Genomic DNA, 21,966 nt, shown 5'->3' on the forward strand with positions numbered 1-21,966 from the left:
TGGTTGTTGCCTGAATGCAGGTCCTTTGCCTTGTTGAATCTGGTACCATCGCAACAGCCCATCGGTCCAGCCTGTCTAGATCCCTCTGCAGATCAAGTCTGCCAGCCAAATTTACAGCGGGTGCCCTCGATCCACTCACTGACATCACCAATGAAGCTATTAAACACCTCAGGAGGGGCAGCCGTGGCAGATTTACCGCCTCTGCTAAACGCGGCAGCCTCCACTGCCCCCTGAGGCGACCAACATGGCGCCGGCCCCTTCCCGCCGGCAAGGCGACGCGACGCGACGTTACCCTCGCGCCGGGTGACGCGACGGCGTGCTTGCGTCACACGCGCGGCGTCTCCGTGCCGGTGGAGCGGCGGCCGCAGCTGGAGGCGCGGGTGAGGGGGGAGGAGGCCCCGTGGGCCCCGGGCCGTGTTCACCGGCCTTGTCCGCGCTCCTCGCTCGGCGCTGTGGGGCTGCCGGGGAGCGGGTGGGTGGGCGGGCGCTGCGCCCGGGGTGACCGCGGTGACCGCCGTTGTGCCCCGGGTGACCGCCGTTGTGCCCGGGGTGACCGCCGTTGTGCCCGGGGTGACCGCCGTTGTGCCCGCGGTGACCGCCGTTGTGCCCGGGGTGACCGCCGTTGTGCCCGGGGTGACCGCCGTTGTGCCCCGGGTGACCGCCGTTGTGCCCCGGGTGACCGCCGTTGTGCCCGGGGTGACCGCCGTTGTGCCCCGGGGTGACCGCCGTTGTGCCCGGGGTGACCGCCGTTGTGCTCGGGGTGACCGCCGTTGTGCCCGCAGGTTTGCCCGTCCTTTCCCGAGCTGCGTGTGGTAACGGTAACGCGGATTCCATGTCTTTTCTTGTAAGTAAACCCGAACGGATTAGGGTGAGTGTTGAACCTCTTCCAGCTTCCCTCTGGCGCCGGCGTGTCGGGAGAGCCTTGCGCTTGTGCCGAGGTGCTGCGGCGGGGCTGCCCTCCTGGAAAGCACCTTAAGGCGGCGTTCAGACCTGCGGGGGGCTGGTTAAAACCCCTGTGCTGGAGGGTCTATGGCTTCCACGCGTGTATTTCCTCTGTATGCAGAGCGAGGGAGGGGGTTTAACGGGCGCTGTCATGAAGAGAAAGTGCGGTGGTGCTGGCTGCTTCCTGCCGTGCTTGAAGGAGTTACCACCTCGCTGTGTCCCCCACCGACAGCCCGTGGTTTTCACCCTAAACTTAACCCTTAACCACACACGACAGCTTCGTTTAACTGCGTTTTTAAGCGAGGAAGTTTCGTGTGAGGAAATGCCTTTAAATGGTGGTGTTAGGGACAGGGTTTGAGTTGTTGTCACCTAAAGACTTGGTGGTGCTTTCTAGGACTGGCTTCCCTTGCACTGAACAGCATAAGCTATGCTTCTTCAGTTATGTTACCAACTAGACAGCCTCTAACGTGGCAGTGTTTGCAATTGCTTATTTAATGCTACATGATCAGCACTCTGCAAGCCTAAAATTGTATCTTCTTTGGTGTGCTGTGTCTGTGGATATCTATTCCTCTTTGAATCACAGAGGTGAATAGAGATTCCTCCGCACGATCTAATGCTTGCAGCCAAATAAAGCATGAATTCTGGAGAAAAACACCACTAACATATTTCTCTTCTAATTTTGCATCCAGTCGATAGATATATAGCAAAAAAACCCCTCAGTTCTCTAAGACATCACCTCCTTGTAAATAGTTGAAGCATTTCTTACATCTGTTTAAACCAACCAGCTTCTATTTGGCTATACAAGCAAGTTGCAGCATGCTGCTTATTTTTGCTGTGTGTGCATGTATAAGGGTTCTTGTTTGAGCGTTACAAATGATGTTACCTGTTGTTGCAAGTGCATGTTGGTCAGGAAGAGCAGTAGTTGTTAGGTGCACGCCATTGCAGTGGCAGGAGAAGAGAATATCCTTATCTAAAGTAAGGCTGGAACTCTGATGTTGCAGCTGGTTGGTTTGAGACCACAGTAGAATCCTTGAAGTGTTATGATTCTCTTCTCTTTTGTTGGGGAGGTGGAAAAGAAACTTGTTTCTCTGTGGATTAACTGATGAACTGCTTTGGCTTCTTTCAGCGGTGGGTGTCTGAAAAGTTCATTGTTGAGGGCTTAAGAGAGTTCGAACTGTTTGGAGGTAAGTTTTCCTCTCATTAAATGACATTGTTAGAAGTGTTTTGGCTGCAAGGTCTGTTAATTTCATTGTAAATATGTATCTTAACAGTAGAATAATGAATAACTCTCCTTGTAGCACCAGATCTGCTTATTCAAGCAGGGGAAGCACGTAAAGTTAATATGGAAGTGTCCAAGATCCAGCTTCTTGTGGGTGGCAGCACTGTTTTCAGACCCTGCATTCTGCCTTTCTTAGCATAACCAATACAACCTTTCCCTATGCAAAAGATAGATTCGGGGGTTGGGAAGGTTAATTATCATTTTCAGAGTAAAAACGGATTTTGAAACTGATGACACGGCAGGGGGTTGGAATTGGGTGATCTTAAGGTCCTTTCCAACCCTGACTGTTCTATGTTTCTGTGACAACTCCCCAGTGTGCCCCTAGAACAGCTGGTAGGCTCCTGTTCTGCTTTGTGCATAAGGAACCAAACTGCCCACTAGGCTGCAGAATGGGTGCCATGGAAGGAGGTCAGAGCATAGGAAGGGTGTCTCTATCTTGAGCTTCCAGGTGGAGTGGAAGAATTCTCACTACTTTAAATAAACTTTGGGTAGTTCTTCTGTATTTAAGCAAAGTAGATATGCAATTTTTGAATGTGTTTAGAGGTATGATAAAAAGATTGTCACATATATGTTGGGTATATGAACAGTAGCACTATGGGAATCCCTTTAATCTCCATACTTGTACTATAATTTGATTCTTAAAAGTCTTTTCCAACCTAGTTGATTCTATGATTCTATGGTTTTCAGTGCTGCAGCCTTATGTGTGAATTAAATGACTCTGTTCAACATTATCATCCCCCCCCCCCTTTGGTATCACCAAGTAGCATGCAGGGTTATTTACTCACTTTTCCCACTATATTTTGAATGGGTATCTGTTGAACACATAGTGAACAATTAATTTCTTTACTCCAGAGCAGCCTCTGGGTGACTCTCGGAGAAAAGTAAGTGACTTTTGCAGGCTGTGGTGCTGTGGTTCATTGCATGGAGATTATTCCTTGTGGAAGTTTGAGTTTCATTCTTTTCTTTTTCTCTTAGTTAAATATCTCATCTCTATATTTAGTTCTACAAGTGTGGAAACAGGTTTCACCCTGGAGTGGAGATTTTGGTGTGTGGTTTTCCAACTGTACATGACAGGTCAAAGCTTTTAATCTCTTGGATTTGTATTGGTGTCACCATTCCCCCTACCCTCACCCTCCTGAGGTTATTTAGATCTGATTCTTCAGAAAAGCATATCTCTCTGGTTTAGAGTAAAAGAGGTTAATTTATGGGACTTCTATGTTGGAGTAAATCCAGAGGAAGCCACAGAGATGCTGCAAGGGCTGGAGCAGCTCTGCTCTGGAGCCAGGCTGAGAGAGCTGGGCTGGGTCAGCCTGGAGAAGAGAAGGCTCCTGAAGGGGAGACCTGAGAGCAGCTCCAGTGCCTAAAGGGGCTGCAGGAAACCTGGAGAGGGGCTTTGGACAAGGGATGTAGGGACAGGCCAAGGGGAATGGCTTTAACCTGCCCGAGGGGAGACTGAGCTGAGCTCTTAGGCAGAAGCTCTTCCCTGTGAGGGTGCTGAGGCGCTGGCACAGGGTGCCCAGAGAAGCTGTGGCTGCCCCATCCCTGGCAGTGTTCAAGGCCAGGTTGGACACAGGGGCTTGGAGCAAGCTGCTCCGGTGGAAGGTGTCCCTTCCAACCCAAACCATTGTATAGTTCCATGATTTTATGATCTGAAAACTAGGCCCAAGGAAGCTGGTTGGCCATTCAAACCCAGTGTTCCCTTCTGAACACACTGACCCTGATTTCCTTTCTGTTCCCTGTAGAGCAGCCACAACAGAGGCTCTGACATCAAAACCAAACATCATGCAAGTTTGAGGTGACTTTGCCTCCTGTTGTCTGCTTGTCTTCAGAGCCAGTTCCATGCACAGAGAGAGAGTTTTGCCTCTTAAAAACTAAAATCACCAGCAAACATGGAACGTTTGGTCAAAAAGGCAGGTGGAAACTTCACCTGGATGCTTTGTGTTCTGCAGGCCCTGATCACACACAGTCTAGTTCATAATGAGCAATGCTCATGGAATAACAACTTCTGATTGAACGGATTTGTCTAAATGATTTCCCACCTCCCCACCCTGTATTGAAGCACTTTGGTGTGCAGGTATTGCTCTAGTTTAAGCTAATTACAAACACAAATTAAGTAGGATTTGATTCTGTCAGTTCAAGCTGTTTATAATTGATCTTTGTGCCAGTGGCTGTCATTTGCTGGCACAAACAAAGCAGAAAATATGAGACGGATATGCAGCGTTTTGTGTAAAGTCAAGTAAATTCACACTTTGTATCAAATTGCTGAGCATTACACATATGCTGGGCTGGAAGCAAATTTTGATTAGCATCTGTTCTGCTTTAGTTCAGGTATTCACTTGGGGTTTGGACACTTTTGCAGTGGTATTGCTGACTCTCATTTGACTTTTACTCTAAATAAAAACTTATTTTCTCCATCAGGCCTAGAGAAAAAGGTAAAGCATTTGGGAAGACGGGTGGGAGAAAGAGTTTTATGCTGGAAGTGAGGGAATGAGGGGTAGGGAGAGGAAGGCAGCAGAACAAAACCAACATTCCCTGTTCCTAACTCAGATGAAGGGCATTTGGCAAATGCAGATCCTTGCTAGCATCACCTAATTGATTGTCTTATGGCATTTAGAACAGGAGATGTCTTTCAAAGGTTAATTTCCTTCAATCTATCTCAAATTAAAATCAGATCAACAAGCTGGAAAGCCCTTAATGAAGGTCATGCCATAATGCTACTCATACGTGACTTCATTTTGCAGCTGCTTTTGCTTTTGACCATACACCAAAAGTTGTCCTGTGTGAAACCACTGAAGAGCTTTCTTGCAGTATTTCATAAATGACATTTCAGTTTAACTTGTTTTGTGTGTTTTTAAACTCTTGAATGATGTTGATAAATTGCTGGTAGAGCTCCTTTTGCATTAACTCTCAGTTCTTGGTCACTGCTAGCATGAAGAGAGGTGAGTGATGACCTCTGATGTACTGGAAGGTACTTTAGAAGGGAGTTTATGGTATTTTCCCATTACTGCTGAAATTGCACCATTAATAATATTAAATTTATTTTGCATCTGTTTTGTTGGCTTATGCTGTATCTAGAGTGGACTTTACTAAAGGAAGCCACTTACATACCGCTCCATGTTTCACCAGCTCCATAACACTGCTTAGCAGAGCCTCCTGCTTTCACTTCCTTGGTGGTGCCTTTCTGCTTCAGAGGTTTCCATCTGCCTGTGTGTCTCTCCTGGCAATCTTGCTGTTGACAGGAATTGCTGGAAGAAGTAATGAATGCTGCAATCGAGATCAGAATTGACAGGCTGCTTTAACACAAGTTTAAAATCCTGAATGGAAAGTTGCTGCTGCCTATTCTCAGCCAAGGAACAGCATTTGTGTAGCATTAGAGCTAGAATAAAGGATTTGGGCCTGCTGAGGTCTCTGGGGTTAACTACCCTGGAACAGGACTGAGTTGCTGCGCTGGAGTTGTGTGAGCTGAAGTGGCACAATAGCATTGTTCACAAGTCCCTTAACTGAAAAAGACCCATTTTAAAGGTAGGCAGAAAGGGGTAAAATGTTGCTGTTCAAGGTCAGTTGAAAGGGTGGAACTTGGGAGGTGTGACTGTTACTTTACTCCCAAAGTATACCTGGGGACACAAAGGCAGTGTATGGCAAATTGATGTCTGTGCTCATCACACTCCATTTACCCTACCAAGTGTAGAACAGCAAGTTCCTTGTCTTTCAGCTGTGTTGTTTTCATCTTTCAGTGATGGAAAAAAAGAGCATTTGCTGTCACTGTGGGGAAATGCACAAGCCTTTTCTGCTTCATGTACCATGAGAAAAGGTCTGATGAAGGGCATCTGCAGTTGAAGAAGAATGAGGTGGAAAAAATGAGCTGGAGTTGCAAATGTCAGGAGAAGTTGATGTGCTGGAAATTGGAGAGAACTAAATCTGATTTTAGGCACTGAGTAAATTTGGATCTCCATTAGGATGCTCTTCCTGTGACTTTGGGAATTTGAGGGAGTTAGAAGTGATAATGGAACTTGCAAGAACATTGAGGTTTGTCCTCTGCAGAATCCTGCTTGGAAAGATTTATGTGCATATAAAGGAGGGAGCTTGATGTCAGCTGCAGTGAGGAAAGGTGACAGCTTGGAGGCTGCTTCCTCATGTGATGTGGGGTCTTCTCCTTTTCTTCTTTTCTCCTGTAAGCACTAATGCTTTGCAGTTAAGTTGTTTTTTCTTTGATTTGGTGCTTCTTTCTTCATCTGTGATCTTCATCTCTTGAGCTAAGTTGCTTCATCCCTTCTACTGTTCTACTCTTGCCACCGGTGAGCAGCTGGACAGTAGAAGCCTGTTCCTGCAGCCAGGGATCATCTGCCACGGTGCAGAGCAGTGCTGTAAACAAGGTTTCCTTTGGCCTTTGCTGAGGCAGCAGGAGGGTGGCACAGAAACTTGTAATTGATGGCAGACAGGTAGTTACTGTAAGCTGTCTTGGGGAATGATAATTGGCTTTATCCAAATGTTCCTAAAGAAATTGTATGGTGACCTGTTTTAAACACAGATGTCTGGATCTTCTGAAATGAGGCATCTCCTGGATTTCAGTGGATAAGTAACTGCTTACAGTGATTTGAACAGCTGTTACATTTCCTTCTGTGTTCAGTCCTGTCTTACTCTTTTGAGGTGTGTGGTAATCTAAGGAGCAGATGACTGTTGTGTGATCCTCACTTCTCTTGACCTGACTTTGTTTCTTTCCCCAGACAAATGAGGCGAGCTCCGAGTCGATAGCTCCTTCCCCTAAAAGGGACACCATGAGCAACTTCCAGCCAGACAGCAGCTGTTACGAGTTGCTCACTATCATAGGTAATACTGCTACTAGTCATGGGCTGGAGGATCAGAACTCCTGAAACCTGTCCTTGTCCTTGGTGGAGCTGTAGCCTCACCATTTCATTGCATGTCAGATCTGAACTTGAAAGACAGGGTAATATTACAGGTTAGGACAATTTCCTCGCTGGGATACGTGCCAAGGAAGGTAGTATCTTTTGGAACGATTACTCCTTTTCACAAGGCAAAAAATAGTTTCAGTAAATGAGTGTAAAGATTATTTAAGGGTCAAGGACAGGAGGAGTTCCCCAGAAGTACTGCTGAAGCTTTAATGCCTTCTCTTTCAGGCAGAGGCTTTGAAGACTTGATGGTTGTGAACCTGGCCAAGTATAAACCCACAGGAGAGTATGTCACAGTCAGAAGAGTGAACTTGGAGGCCTGCACAAATGAAATGGTCACATTCTTGCAGGTAACATGAATCCACTAATACCATAATGCAAGTTTGGGAGAGGACAGTCAGCAAGAGCAGTGCTTGCCAATGCTGTGCATTTACTAAATGCAGTTAAAATATATTTCTTTTAGGGGGAACTTCATGTTTCCAAGCTCTTCAACCACCCCAACATCGTGCCATACAAAGCAACTTTCATAGCTGACAATGAGCTGTGGGTGGTGACGTCTTTCATGGCCTATGGTAGGTGAAGAGGGACTACCTTTGTGCATCATACCCTTGGGGCTTTTTTCTGACCATTTAAGAGGCGTTTTGTTTCTTTTTAGGTTCTGCAAAAGATCTGATCTGTACCCATTTTATGGATGGGATGAGTGAACTGGCCATTGCATATATCCTCCAAGGCGTATTGAAAGCACTTGACTACATCCACCATATGGGCTATGTACATAGGTATTTAAAAATAGGGGGGATCCATTCTCCTTCTATTGGAAGTTCTCAGAAGCACTGCTCATTGTTAGAGCAGAGTGAATAGTTAAGAGATGTGGGGTGATGCATTACCAAGTCTGTGTTACTTTACTGTTGAAACAAGTCAGTGATACGGGAAATTACATCATTGATCTTACTAAACTGCATGAAAGTGTCACTGTAGAGCAAGCTTATCCCAAAGATAAGGTTGTTATATGATAAACTGAGTATCTAAAATCACCCTGCAGCTCATGTTGACAGGTTGACTTGTTAAGGCTCTGTTTGGGTACTATTGATAGTCTCCAGACTGTCAGCGGTAGGAGAGATTTTCCCTGTTACTGTGGAAGGTCCTGGGTCTGTAACCCTTAGTCCTGCATTTCCCCCTTGCCACAGAAACATTCTTTGGGGTCCTGCAGAGTGAGTGAATAGAGTCACGTTAATGGTTGTAGAAGTGGTTTTGAGCAGCATTCAGGGAGCCCAAGTACCATCCAGTGAAATAAGCTTTTTAGCCTTTCCCTAGGTGCTCACCTAGGTTGAGTTTCTGTTTAGTACTAGAACGATCTCTTTCTAAATCACTGTCTTGGCATAGTTCTCCTCTTATACATCCCTCTTCTGTACATTTCATATGCTGAAAGTTGTAGGTTATTACTGCTTACTACTTCTATTGTATGTACTGTAAAAGAAATCCAGCTTAGCTGTGCCTGTCTTACATCCTCTGCCATGCCCTTCTGCACTAAGCCTTCCTCGAAAGGAAGGATGATATTCTTGTAAGGAACACCACTCCTGAAGCCAGAGGAGCTGACTGCTTTTACTCTTTTCCAGGAGTGTCAAAGCCAGCCATATCCTGATCTCTGTGGATGGGAAGGTTTACCTCTCTGGCCTGCGCAGTAATCTCAGTATGATCAACCATGGGCAGCGACTCAAAGTAGTTCATGACTTCCCCAAATACAGCATCAAAGTCCTGCCTTGGCTCAGCCCTGAAGTCTTGCAGCAGGTGTGTTTAAAATAAAATACTATTTTTTAGTGGTACATAGTATTCCTGAATGATTCCTGAGTGCTTGTGGCATGTTTGGAGCAGGGGACATGACAAAAGCTCCTTTTTCTCATTATGAGCTCCCTGTTTTTACCTTAAAACCAGTGACCCCCAGCAAGGGGAAACCCATATTCCTGTCAAAAGGGGGCAGTTGCTGAGAAATCTCTGTGAGAACACTGTCTTTCCTTTCTCTCCAGAGGAAGGTGTGCAAATGCAAGGAAAAGGGAGGGGCTGCAGGAAACAGATTTGGGGTGGGCACAGGGCAAGTGGATAGAATTTTGTCTCATCGGTTTGACCAAAAAGTTTTCCTGTAGGTGCCTCTACAGATTATTCCCATTAGCTGTGGGAATCACATTATCCATGGGAATCACAGTGCAATCACGTGTAAGTCACATGTAGATTGGATATAAGAAGGAAATTCTTTCCTGTGAGGGTGGTGAGGCACTGGAATGGGTTGCCCAGGGAAGCTGTGAATGCTCCATCCCTGGCAGTGTTCAAGGCCAGGTTGGACAGAGCCCCGGGTGCCATGGTTTAGTGGGAGGTGTCCCTGCCCACGGCAGGGGGTTGGAAGTGGATGATCTTAAGGTCCTTTCCAACCCTAACGATTCTATGGTTCTGTGATTCGAAGTCCACAAGGCTGAGTTTTCTTTTCATTTAGAATCTGCAGGGGTACGATGCAAAATCTGACATCTACAGCATAGGGATAACGGCCTGTGAGCTGGCAAACGGCCATGTACCATTCAAAGACATGCCTTCTACCCAGGTAAGGTTTAAAAGCTGTTCCTTTCTTATCCTTCTTCCTGGCACATGGAACTGCTTTGCTGCACTGGGATGTGAAGACGCAAGGGTATTGTCTGAATGCGAAATCCTACTGCATGTGATGTTGCTTCTGTCCCATCTATTCTAGATGCTCTTGGAGAAGCTGAATGGAACTGTTCCCTGCTTGCTTGACACCACCACAATTCCTGCTGATGAGCTGACCATGAAGACCTCCCGTTCAAGTGCAAATTATGGGATGGGTGAGAATATGGCTGTCAGCAACGTGAGAGCAGCCAATGGGGAGCCAACCCTGCACCCTTATCTTCGGACCTTCTCCACCTGCTTCCATAACTTTGTGGAGCAGTGCCTCCAGCGGAATCCTGACTTCAGGTAAAGCAGCTTCACAGACCTGCACTATTCCAGGGCTGCTTAAACCATGAGAGCCAGCAGAGGTGGTTTGAGGTGGTTGGAGTGGCGTGAGGATGTGCTCCATACATTGAGAGGAGCAGTCCTAGCCTGTAAAACAAGAGCAGTGTTAATACTTGGGGCACTTAAAGTGCTCATGATTCAAGATTCTGTAAGAGAACCTGAAGAACTGCTTTGCAGCCTTGGAGGGGTAGAGCGGTGCTACATGGCAGGAAAATAAACTGAACAACTTGAATTTCTGGTCCCTGGGAGGCTCTGTTTAGCCAGCTTCCATCACTGCCAATGTCTGCTGTTCAGCCAGCAGAGATGACAAGGGGAGGTGATGATCAGCTGTGTTTTCCTCTGTAATGAGTGTGAAGTTGTCCTCCTCCATGACAAACCTCCCCAGCACACCTCCCTGCTCAGAAACTTGACCAAAGGTTGGGGTGTGCACGTCAGTGACTTGTGCAGGTGCTGGCATAAAACATGCGAACACAAACAGTGCTCCTGGTTACAAAAGGGAAACCTCCTATAGCTGAGAAATGAGAGGCAGGAAGGACCCTGCTCTCTTCTCCCACTCCCTAACTTTAAACGCTGACACTTGTTACTTACTTGATCCTCACTGCCTTCCACAGGCCAAGCGCTGGCACTCTGCTGAACCACCCCTTTTTCAAGCAGGTAAGGAGCTCCTTTAATGGCAGATAAAGAACAGGGGCTTTTCTGTAGTTGTTTTGCTGTCACTGAACTGGATGGGGGGGGGGAAGTCGCTGAATTTCCTGTGATCTGACAGGATTCAGTTAGTCTGGTGTAAGTGTAGTGCAGTTTGATTCTCCTGGGAGGTGGATGGGCTGTTCCCAAAGTCCTTACCTGAACAGAGGATGGAAACCTGCCTGTCCTGTACACCAGAACAGTTTGGCACCCACAGGGCCAGGCCAGTCCTAACCCGGTCCTTAATGAGACCAAACTGAGGTGACCTGGGCCTTGCTTCTGCCTGTCCCCGTGTTGGTGCTAGGCCGTGTGGGGAGGCAGCTCAGCACCTCAGTTCTCTCTGTGCAGATCAAGCGCCGCGCTTCCGAAGCACTCCCTGAACTTCTGCGCCCCGTCACCCCAATCACCAACTTGGAAGGAACGAGGCCGCAGGATCCCAGTGGCATTTTTGGGCTGGTATCCAACCTGGAGCAGCTGGATGTGGATGACTGGGAGTTCTAGAGAAACAGGGACTGCGCCTGGCTCTGGAGGAGCTTTCTGGGCATTGTAATTCATTGGCTGTGCTCATAAAAGGTGGTGAATGTTACGCATAGGAGAGTTTACAGGTCCTTGGGAAGGAACTGCAGCTGCCTGTTTACGTACAAACGCACAGACCCGACCTGGAAAGGATCAGCCCCAGGGAAGTGTGGAGTCCTCTGGATGGTGCTGTGCCCAGATCTACACTGGCAGATCACTCGAGTGGGTTGAGTGAGTCTGTGTAGTTATGGTCTTTTATTTATGTGTTCCTGAAAATCACTGGCTTCCTCGTTCCCCAGTTGAAGGCTCCACGTCCCTCCCCTTTGGTTCTTCCTCCTTGAAGGGTGCCTTAGAGTGACAGGGAGGTGGCAGCTCTTGGTTTGAGGCATTCTCTTCAAGCTCCTCAGAGCTGTCACAGGTAAGTTTTGACAATGTGGGTTAAAAAGGGAGGATGACCTTAAATCTAGGTTCTGCTTTGAAATGAAAGAGACCCAATTTCATTCCATTCACAACCACTGCACTGGGTGTTCTCTGCAGCACTGGATTCTTTTCCAGCTCTGGAATGAGCTTTTGAGGCTCTTCTTACTTGATCCCAAGCCCTCTTGAGTACCAGATGGGGTATTCCAGCCTCTCCTCCCAGGGATGCTTGGGTCACCAGCCCAAGCTTACCCCTTTCCAGTGAATCAGCTTTCTTAACCCCCAGCACATCCAGCTGAGCCTCCCCTTAGCTGGGCTGGTTTCACAGCACCAGCCACTCACACCAGCTTGGTCCCAGTGCCTGCCCCTGGCGCACAGGAAAACGAAGTTGATTTTCATGCATGACTCCTCTCTGAACATCATGTACAGAGTTCAGCCTCCCATTACCACTGCTGTGCTGCCCTCCCTGCCTGACCAACAGGGAAAAACTTGGCTCCCCTTGACTCATGGCTGTGTGACTCTGCCCTGCTCCTGCAGCAGTGCTCCCCCTTCCTTGGGGTTGGTGTTTGGATGTGAAGTGAAGGCTTTGAGTTTGACCTTTCCAAGGACCGTGGGTGCTGGAGGTGGCGCAGTGGTGCTGGCCACAGGTCCTCATTGTGTGTCGAACCCGTACTTGAATGCAGATGAAGTTTGTTACTCTAGTTTTTTGCCAAAACAAATAAACTATTTCTGAAGTTGTTTTATAAGTCTGCTGGCTCTGGAAGGTGATGGAGGGGATCACAAAGGACGGCGCAGGCTCTTCTCGTGTCCTTCATTTCATACAGCTCAACCCAGTGAGTTCCAGCTGCCTTCATGGTTCAGAACGGCTGGTGACTGAAGAGCTGTGTTGCCCACTGGAGTTCAAAGCCTCTCCTGAGTTCTCCTAGGAACCAAGAGGTGGGCATAAAAGATTGAAAGGAAAACACTGAGCTGCATAAATCATAGAATCCCAGCCTGGGTTGGGAGGGACCTTAAAGCTCCTCCAGCTCCAACCCCTGCCATGGGCAGGGACCCCTTCCACTGGAGCAGCTTGCTCCAAGCCCCTGTGTCCAACCTGGCCTTGAACACTGCCAGGGATGGGGCAGCCACAGCTTCTCTGGGCACCCTGTGCCAGCGCCTCAGCACCCTCACAGGGAAGAGCTTCTGCCTGAGAGCTCATCTCAGTCTCCCCTCTGGCAGGTTAAAGCCATTCCCCTTGGCCTGTCCCTACAGGCCCTTGTCCAAAGCCCCTCTCCAGGTTTCCTGCAGCCCCTTTAGGCACTGGAGCTGCTCTAAGGTCTCCCCTTCCAGAGCCTTCTCCAGGCAGAACCAGCGCCCAGCTCTCTCAGCCTGCCTTCAATCACAAAAACTGCACCCCACCACTCTCCCCTAGGTTTGCATTTTTAGGGTGAAGGATGAACAACAAGCTGCTGTTTCTCATCCCTTTCTATGCTTTCAGCTTGCTCCATGCTCAAAGATTATGGACTTCAGTTAAGTGGGAGTTTGATGCTTACACAGCAGCAGGAAGCAAGCAGGATCAGGGCAAAGTTAAGAGGGAGTCAGCAGTATCTGGGTCAGAAAGGGAAGTTAGGAAGTGACTGGAGGCTGCTTCATCACCTCCTGCCCCTAGGCAGACAGGCAGTGGTACTCAAACCCTGACCTTACCTGGTCCTTCTCATGCTTTCACAGATCAGCACAGTGGGGATGTGAGGACACTCTTTAAGTAGCTACCTGCTGCTTGATACACAAGCACTGGCTGCTGCTGGCCCCAAGGCAAGTGCTGTGAGCTGGTTTTTGTGTCCCATGAAAGCTTTATTAGGTAGATACAAAACAGGGGCCTCTGCTATTGAGGATCCTCGCCATGCTCTGAATGCTGCTGCTCTTCATCCTCCTCTTCCTCCTCTGCTTTGTGTTTTTCCAGTTTTGCCATGAGCTCTGGAAAACAGGAATGGGCAGGATGAGACTCGGGTGCAGGGCCTGTCCCAGCCCAGGGCTGGGAGCTCCAGGCCCAACACCAGAATGATCCACCAAGAGCTGGTGCTGCTCGGGCTGCTTCCCTGGAAGCTCCCACTCTCCCCCATGGGTGCCTGTTACCTTTGGCTGGGTTGAAGACTCCGTTGGTTTGCTTGTCACACACGTAGCAGCGCTGGGATTTGCGGTAGTGCTGCAGGGCACAGCCCTCACAGAAGTAGTGCCTGCACCTGGGAGGAGACACAGGAGCCACTGCCAGTGAGCAGAGACAATCACTGGGCCCAGGAGTTAAGACACTGTTGACTCCACAGCCCAGGGAATGCAAAGGCAGCTGCGTGCAAAGCTCCCCCTGCAGCACTGTCCCCAGCAGCATGGGAGAGGGCTGGCAGTGCAGCCTGCTCCTCATCCTCACAAGCTCAGCCTCCCCATCCTCCTGTTCCTCTGCTCACACAATGCAGTGTGCCATTGTTGTGGCATGAGGAATGAAGTCAGGGAAACAAAAGCAGAAAGATGGAAGCATCTGGTGCCTGCATAACAAAGCCTGAGGTCCCCGCCAAGGAGATGCTCCAGTTGCAGACTTCCTGGATACCAGAGGATTTCCCCACGCACAGAAAGCCCTGGCAGACAAGCAGCAGGTCCCACCCACCAGCCTGTGACACTGTTTGTATTTGCCTCCATAGTGAACGACAAATGGACTGGCAGTCACATTGCTCCTCGTGCCAAACCCACCACTTACTTGGTGACCACGGGGTTCTTGAAGGAACTTCTGCAGATGAAGCATTTGAAAGGCATATCCTCCTCGTCGCTGCTCACCTCATAGTTCTCCTCATCTGCAGAGGACAGGGTTAAGCAGACTGGAGCAAGAGCAGAGGCAGCCAGAGCAGCCCATGCATGGGGCATGAAATATTAACTCCAGAGAGTGCAGCAGGTGGGATTAAATCAGTGCTGGAAACAACAGAGCTCTGGCATCTGGCTGCTGCTGATGTCAGTAACACATGTGGGACTGAGATATAATTGGGTCTAATGAGCCAGGCTTGCTTGTTGCTCATCTCCCAGGAGCCAGTTCTTTCTCCCTCACCCACTCACTGCTATAAAGAGCAATATCCTCCAGCCCCCTCCTTCTGATCTTAGATTTTCTTCCAAAGCAGCTGTCACCAGCTGAGCAGAGAACACCCCTTCAGCCTTTCCCCCACCCCTGCACAGCAGGTGATGAGCCCTGGGCCACAGCTCTGGACACTGAGTGAATCACAGAATCAACCAGGTTGGAAAAGGGCCTTTAGGATCATCAAGTCAACCAGGGACACCTTCCATTGGAGCAGCTTGCTCCAAGCCCCTGTGTCCAACCTGGCCTTGAACACTGCCAGGGATGGGGCAGCCACAGCTTCTCTGGGCACCCTGTGCCAGCGCCTCAGCACCCTCACAGGGAAGAGCTTCTGCCTAAGATCTTAGTGATCCAGTATCCCCAAGGCATGGGAAAGGCAGGACCTGGGAACCACTTCCCCCATGAGCTCAGGGTGAGCAGGGAGGTGGTGCCTTACCATTGACTCCATAGCGACCCTCATCCAGCTCCCGCTCGATCTGCCATCCGTGCTTGTAGTCTGAGCGGTCGTGGAGGAACTTGCAGCTGTCTGAGGAGCACAAAGAAAGGGGAATGAGCAGCCAGGAAAGGGGAATGAGCAGCCAGGCTGTGCAGGGCAGTGTTACCAGGACACCTCCTGCAGGGGCAGCCTGAGCTCTGCCCAGCAGAAGGGGAAACCTGGTTGCTTCCTGCTGCCTGTGCTCTTGGAGCAGGTGCAGGATTGCTTTCAGGGTTGTGGAAGCGCCACAGGGACACTTCCAGCATTGACACGCATGGGAAGTGGTGGAAGGAACAGGAAATCCATTCCCTCATGTGGCCTCAGTGCCCAGAATTCCTGTGGGAATGTGGCACATCCCAGGGGTCCCCCCCAGGACTTGTATAACCCCTCATTAGAGGCCAGTGGCTCTCAGAAGGGCACAACCAGAACATCACATAAACTAACTGCAACAGCATCACCCATCAGCTCTGCAAACAGCTGCCTGTACATCAACAAGTCCACATCTTAGTGCCATGGATACAGAGCCCAAGCTGGAATGCATGCCTTTGCAGGCCCGGAGCAGCCCCTGCTCACCTCCAAAGCCACAGAAGCCAGTCTCTTTGTAGTCCTTGCAGATGTCGGGCTGATAGTCCCATCGCACCGTGGCCCTCAGGTGCTCTGGAGCTCGGATGGGTCCTTTTCTGAAAGGGTGGGAGAAGGCTCAGGCCGGCTCTGCAGCTGCAGTGGGGAAGGCCCCTGGGGGCCTGGGCAGAACCAGACACCAAGCTTGTTAGAGAGAAGCTGGCAGCAACAGTGAAGTTCAGGCCCCAGACAGGTGCTTTTGGGGATGGTGCCTGAGCTCCTCTGTGGTCCCAGTCCTGAGGCTCATCCCGACCTACCTGACCATTCCTGAAGAGGCATTTCCCATGGATGTGTCCTTGGGCTTCACATACTTCTGGTAGTTGTTAATGCCACGGTAAATTTTATCATCTTCCTTTCCTCTCAACTCCTAAGCAGGCAAAAAGAAAGGAGATTAAAGACCAGGAAAGCTTCATAACATGGATGAGCTTTCACCGCTCCGGCACCAGGTCTCCCTTCCCAGCCCTGCCATGCTTAATGCCACATTCTTTGCACTCTTGGCTCCTCATACTTCCAGAGAGGAAATGAGGGATGAGTAAAGCACAGACACTGCTGCTGTCAAGCACCAGCTCTTCACAGAGGAAGAGCTCTCCCACCTCCTGGATCTTCTGGCTGCGCTCGAAGATGGCCTGAGCATCCTTCTCCTTCTCCGTGTCCAGCTCATACACTGCTGTGGCTCCCATGTCCTCTGGGCCAACAGGTTTCTGCAAAGCAAGAGGAACTTGTGACAGGAGTGAAGAGAAAACCTGTGCAAGGCAGAGAGCTCTCTGGCTGCCTGCAGGGTTGGTCACAGCGCAAGGACTTGACGTGGCCTGCTTCACCTCCCACCAGGTTCTACAGTCCCTTAGAGAGAGAATCCCCCATGGGCTGGATCCAGCCTTGTGCTTGACGTGCTAATTCCCCACTGCTCCCAGGTTTTAGCCTGCAGAGGCAGGAAACACTTGTCCCTTATTCCTTCACCCTCAGCCAGAAGCTGAGCTCAGGTCTCCGATATCCAACACTTCCATCATGAGACCCCCCCACCTACACACAGGATGTTGTGGGACCTTTTAACCCAGCTGTGGGTGGCTTACACTCAGCTTTACTACAGGGATCTGGTTTAGATTCCTCTTTAATGGAGCAAACAGACACCTAGCCCAGGTTTTATCTTCAGGAACAGCAGCACAGTTACAACCAGCCTCAAGTAAAACCAAATCTAACTGAGGTGCCAAAAGCTTTTGAAGGCCAAAAGCTGTTACCTCCTCTTTCCCTATGGGAAGGAGGGCTAAGAACACATTGCCCCCCTTGGCAGCAGTCAAAAGCACAAGGCTTGGTTCATATTCATCTCTACTGTGACAAGGAGACCTTGGTCTGACCCTGCAGCTTTCACTGGGGACATTCAGGCATTATTGACACTTTACACAGAGGGACAGAAAGAAACAGGTGTGAAGGGGAATGTGCACTGACACCTGCTTACATCCTGTGCAGGCTCATACTAATGGGCAACACTTCACTGGAGCAAGAGGAAAATGAAGAGGAAAACCCCGTGGGCACAGCACTGTGAGCTGTGCCCAGACCTACACAGCTGATTCCACTGCAGATGTTAACAGCCCACCCAGAGCCGTCAATCCCAAGGAAACCACCTCTCTGTAGCTCTTACTCCACCACCGCTCACAGGGATAAAGACGGGTGCACCCCAAGTCACCCTGAACCCTTTGCGAAGGAAACCTGAAACCCGAACCCCAGCACGAAGGCAAACCTGGATCAAGAGCTCCCCCTCCTGTGCCGTGTCCAGTGGCCCCTTGGGGCTTTAATTCCCATCTCTACGAGCGAAAGGCCAACTTCCATAGCCTCCTGAGGATGGCAATGGGAGAGTAAACCCAACACCTTCTACTAAGAGGGGAGGGCCGGGGCGGCCCCGATCCCACACCGGCAGGGGGATACCCCATTCCTCACGCTCTTACCGCGGACCTGGTGGATTTATAGGTGACTCCGATCTCCTTTGCTGGACCCTCCTCATCGCTGCTGCTGGGCGCGTAGCCCGGCCTCTCCTTCGCGCACCGCCTGGTCTGAGGGGCGAGAAGGCGGCGGGGATGAAGGGCCGGCAGCGCCGCGGCTCCGCGGGCCCCGCCTCGCCTCTCCTCGCCTCTCCTCTCCTCACCTTCTGGATCATGGGGTTGGGGAGCTCCCGCCGCCGCTCCCTGCGCACCACCGGGCTGCCCTCCTCGCCACTGCTCTCTGCGGGCAGAGCCGGGCTCAGCGCTGCCTCCGGGCCTCCCGGGAGCCCTTCACCCCCCGCCCACCGGCGCTCTGTGCTAGCGCCAGGCCCTGCTTCGCCTCCCGGGGTCCCCCCCCGCCCTCACCCCGCTCCTGGTCGCTGCTGGGCCGCTTGCGCCGGCCCCTGCCCGCCGCCGGGCCCCGCTTCTTGAACACGAAGCTGCAAACGGGCCCCTCGTCCGCCATCTTGCGCCGCCGGCCGCCTCGCGGGAAGCCGCCACAGCGCCCCCTGCGGGAGGGGAGGACTGGGGGGTCCCGCGGCCCCGCCCCCGTTCCCCTCCGCCTCCTGCAGGGGTCTCCAACGTCGCCATGGCAACGGGAGCGCCTGCTCTGAACGCGCCCATCCTGCATCCCAAAGCGGTGCTGGGATGAGCTCCAGCCACGCTCCGGATGGGACCTCAAAGCCCACCCAGCTCCAACCCCTGCCACGGGCAGGGACCCCTTCCACCGGAGCAGCTTGCTCCAAGCCCCTGTGTCCAACCTGGCCTTGAACACTGCCAGGGATGGGGCAGCCACAGCTTCTCTGGGCACCCTGTGCCAGCGCCTCAGCACCCTCACAGGGAAGAGCTTCTGCCTAAGAGCTCATCTCAGTCTCCCCTCTGGCAGGTTAAAGCCATTCCCCTTGGCCTGTCCCTACAGGCCCTTGTCCCAAGCCCCTCTCCAGGTTTCCTGGAGCCCCTTTAGGCACTGGAGCTGCTCTGAGGTCTCCCCGAAGCCAAGCTGGAGCCTTGCTGCAGCTTCCCTCTCCCCTGCCCTCATTTCAGGGCACTGTGGCGATGCCTTGGATGCTCTTTCCTGTGCCCAGATGGCCACTGGCTTATGCAGCCCTGCTGGTCTCCTGCTGTGTGATACGTGTGACCATCCCCATCGCTAGGCATGGATCTGCTTGGCAACAGCTAATTTTATCAATTCAAATTCCTCTTGTATTTGCTCTGGGTGGCAGAGAGCCTTTTCATCACGGATGCTATTTGGGCAATGCGGAGTGATAGAGGTGATAAATCCTACCCGCGCCACCTCCTTGTCCGGTAAACCCTGCCATAAATTCCTTGCTCATAGTTTTGCACGGGGAATTACAGGCAAATTCCACACACAAGGAATTTGTCTGTAATTCCTCTGCCATTGGGGCCATCTCCAGTGGCATTTGGCTCTTCCCAGCAGTGCTACAATGTGCAGAGGAGCCCAGACAAGACCATTTCTTGCATCGTCACTATCAAAGCTCTTCCCATCTCTCCACTGCACATTTTGCCTCCATTCCTCTCCCACTGGAGGAGTCTGGGAGGTTAAGACGAAGTCCCCAGAGCCCGTGTCCCTGTGCCCTCCTGCTGCCCATGGCCACGCTGCTCCCTTCGCTGGTACGAAGCAACCTCCAGGTTCCCCTCAGGTTTTAACCTGTTCATTCCTCACATTGTGCCCTGTTCCTGGGGTGATCCCAGCCCTGCAAACCTCAGCCACCGCGACCCAAATCCCAGGAGCCTCCTTTACCATCCAAGCAGGGATTTTGCTTATCCCATGAGAACCAGCCCTGGCAGATCTATGGACCACCTGATGGAGTGCTCCCCATGGAGTAAATCCAGCTTCCCAAACCCTCTGGTTTTCCCCCTGGGGGGTGAGGAGCTGCGGGAATGGGGATCCCCCTTTCCTGCTGCTGCCTCATAACAGCCCTTCCTCTGCAGTTTCCTGGGGCTGGCGGGGGGGTGAGTTTGGAGGATGGATCCTCCGTGATGCTGCTGGAAGCCTCACACAAGGAGGTTAGTGCCGCGCAGAGAGAGCACAAGGCCGTGTCCCAAGCGTTGAGCAAAGCCCATCTGCACACACAGAACACGGGGGGAGGCCGGGCAAGAGCTGGGGGGCAACTGCACCCACGGTGCCGGTGGGGAGGGCCACGGAAGAAAGGTTCTTGGGCTGCGGGGGTCCGGGGCCGAGAGGGGCTGGGGAAGGTTCGGGGTTAGAGGCTGGCTTCACACAAAGGAGCGAGCGGCTGGAAGCCGGTTCGGCGCCGAGAGCCAATCACGGCGGCGGCCCCGCGATAAAAGGGGTGGCGAGGAGCAGGGGGAGCCCGCAGGAAGCGGCTCCTGCTCCCATAGCCCGGCCTCTGCAAGGCGGGGGGAAGGCGGCGGGGACACCCGGCCCCACCAGCGCAGAGCCGGAGCCCGGCGGAGCCACCCCGGACCGGGGCGAGAGCCGCCCGCAGCGCCGGGAGCAGCGCGCTGACGGTGAGGCTGCGCCCGCGGAGAACAACGGGGCCGGGAGGCAGCGGGAGACAATGATGGACCCCGAGGCGTGCGGAGCCAGGGCATCGTCAGCCCCGGCTCTGCTCTGGGGCGGGGGGAAGCGAGAGCGAGTGGGGGGAAAGGGATGGAGAGGAGGGAGGAGGAGAGCCCCGGGCAGCGGCACCGGCGGCCAGGAGCCACCCAGCAGGTGGGGGCTCAGCCCCTGCACGTCCCACCCTGCTGCACCGGGAACTTCTTGGCTTGGGAAAAGGGACTCGGCAGAGGTGATGGAGGGAAGGGGATGTGGGGTGGGACACACACACACAAAGGGGGCTGTTCTGGGCCCTGGGTGGCCTCGCTGGGGTCAGGCGGGGGCAAGGAGGTGCTGTCTGAGCTCTGGGAGTGATGCTGCTGACGGGGGGTGAGCACCCCGTGCCCTGTGTGAGCTGGGGGGGCGAGAGGTTCGCATGCAGGGTACCGGGGTGGCAAGAGCAAGAGGAGGCCTTGAGGTTGCTGGATCTGCTGCTGCGGGCATCGGGGGTGCGGTGTTTTGGGGCTCAAGCCCCCGCTTTGGGCTGCAACCCCCTCTTTGTTGTGTGCTGCAGTACGTGCTGGAGGGGGGCTGGACAGATCCATGTTATTAAGCTGATCAGAAAGAGCAGAGACGGAAGAATACCTGTTAGATGCTGACTTCCTTATCCCCGTTCGTTCCTGCCTGCTCATTCTCAGTGCTGAGTCTCCCACTGCCTCACCCTGGCTTTAAATCTTGCCAGGGACAGGTCCAGGGCTTTCACTGCTTCCCTTGGGATGCTGTTGCACGACTGGGAGGTTTAATAACAACACGAACACCCAGAGCTCTGACAACCCTTCAGAGCCAGGGCTCACAAAGGAGAGCAGCTCCGTGCTCATCACTGAGGGGAAAGGAGCACCCTCTGCCAGCAGCAGCACAGCTGTGAGTCAGGCCCAGGTCTCCCAAGTCCCATCCTGGTGCTGTCACTACCCTGTTCTGAGCCAGTCTGATCTGTCTGATCCCTATGGATCACTTGAAAGCGTCTCAGCCACCTCGCAGGTCCTGTCTGTTGGTTTTGTTCATGGGGGGAGCATCAGCTCTGCCAGAACGTGCTAATTCAGCAGCCTGGATCATCCCTTGGCACCTGGGCTTTGTCCCCCAAAGGCATTGTGCGAGGGATGCACAGGGGAGACATCTGGTGCCCCAGATGTGCAGTTAAGGCCAGGAGGAGCACATCTGCAGCATTATGCACGTAGATGACAACATCATTGCAGTGCAACCCATCAAGCCTAGGCTGAAACAGCTCCAGTCTAAATGGGAGCCCTGCAAGAAGCCAGTTCCCAGTTAGAGTCTGTCAGGAAGAGCTTTGCAAAGGGACCGGGTGCATCTTCACACAGCTCAAACCCAGGCTCCTACCTTTCCTGGTCAGCAAAGATCCCTCCAGGCTTCTCATTAGGGAAGGGAGTTCCTCTTCTGGCTTCCTTCAGTCCCACGAACCTACCCCCTGCTCCTACACGGTGATGGAGTTACTGCTGTTCCTTCTGCC

General features: G+C 52.0%; 2 protein-coding genes across 7 annotated transcripts; one reads left to right on the forward strand and one right to left on the reverse strand.

The window, feature by feature from the left end:
• The first annotated feature begins 334 nt into the window (after nucleotides 1-334).
• Nucleotides 335-12,506, forward strand: STRADA (STE20 related adaptor alpha). 6 transcript variants are annotated; one of them, XM_057421995.1, is made up of 13 exons: nucleotides 337-380; nucleotides 783-844; nucleotides 2,069-2,126; nucleotides 3,074-3,102; nucleotides 6,946-7,048; nucleotides 7,357-7,478; nucleotides 7,592-7,700; nucleotides 7,784-7,907; nucleotides 8,745-8,916; nucleotides 9,614-9,718; nucleotides 9,863-10,104; nucleotides 10,755-10,797; nucleotides 11,176-12,506. In XM_057421995.1, exons 2-13 carry the CDS (start codon nucleotides 833-835, stop codon nucleotides 11,326-11,328), a joined length of 1,272 nt encoding a protein of 423 aa, XP_057277978.1. In that variant the 5' UTR covers nucleotides 337-380; nucleotides 783-832; the 3' UTR covers nucleotides 11,329-12,506. The 6 variants fall into 6 exon arrangements, with proteins under 6 accessions (XP_057277975.1, XP_057277977.1, XP_057277978.1 ...); XM_057421993.1 differs by having other exon boundaries at nucleotides 338-380; nucleotides 783-868; XM_057421992.1 differs by lacking the exon at nucleotides 10,755-10,797 and having other exon boundaries at nucleotides 335-380; nucleotides 783-868.
• Nucleotides 12,507-13,569: 1,063 nt separating this feature from the next.
• On the reverse strand, nucleotides 13,570-18,395 carry LOC130606055 (E3 ubiquitin-protein ligase RNF113A-like). Its single transcript, XM_057422000.1, has 10 exons — nucleotides 18,287-18,395; nucleotides 18,085-18,161; nucleotides 17,888-17,992; nucleotides 16,541-16,648; nucleotides 16,205-16,314; nucleotides 15,900-16,006; nucleotides 15,288-15,377; nucleotides 14,486-14,579; nucleotides 13,873-13,979; nucleotides 13,570-13,713 (listed from the first exon to the last, which is right to left on the reverse strand). The coding sequence occupies exons 1-10, from the start codon at nucleotides 18,384-18,386 to the stop codon at nucleotides 13,622-13,624; spliced, it is 990 nt and encodes a 329-aa protein (XP_057277983.1). The 5' UTR covers nucleotides 18,387-18,395; the 3' UTR covers nucleotides 13,570-13,621.
• Between the last annotated feature and the right edge of the window lie 3,571 nt (nucleotides 18,396-21,966).

This window comes from Pezoporus wallicus, unplaced genomic scaffold (assembly GCF_028554395.1).
Source record: "Pezoporus wallicus isolate ANWC-B61680 ecotype Strahan unplaced genomic scaffold, APGP_CSIRO_Pwel_v1 contig_8488, whole genome shotgun sequence".
Classification (NCBI taxonomy): domain Eukaryota; kingdom Metazoa; phylum Chordata; class Aves; order Psittaciformes; family Psittacidae; genus Pezoporus; species Pezoporus wallicus.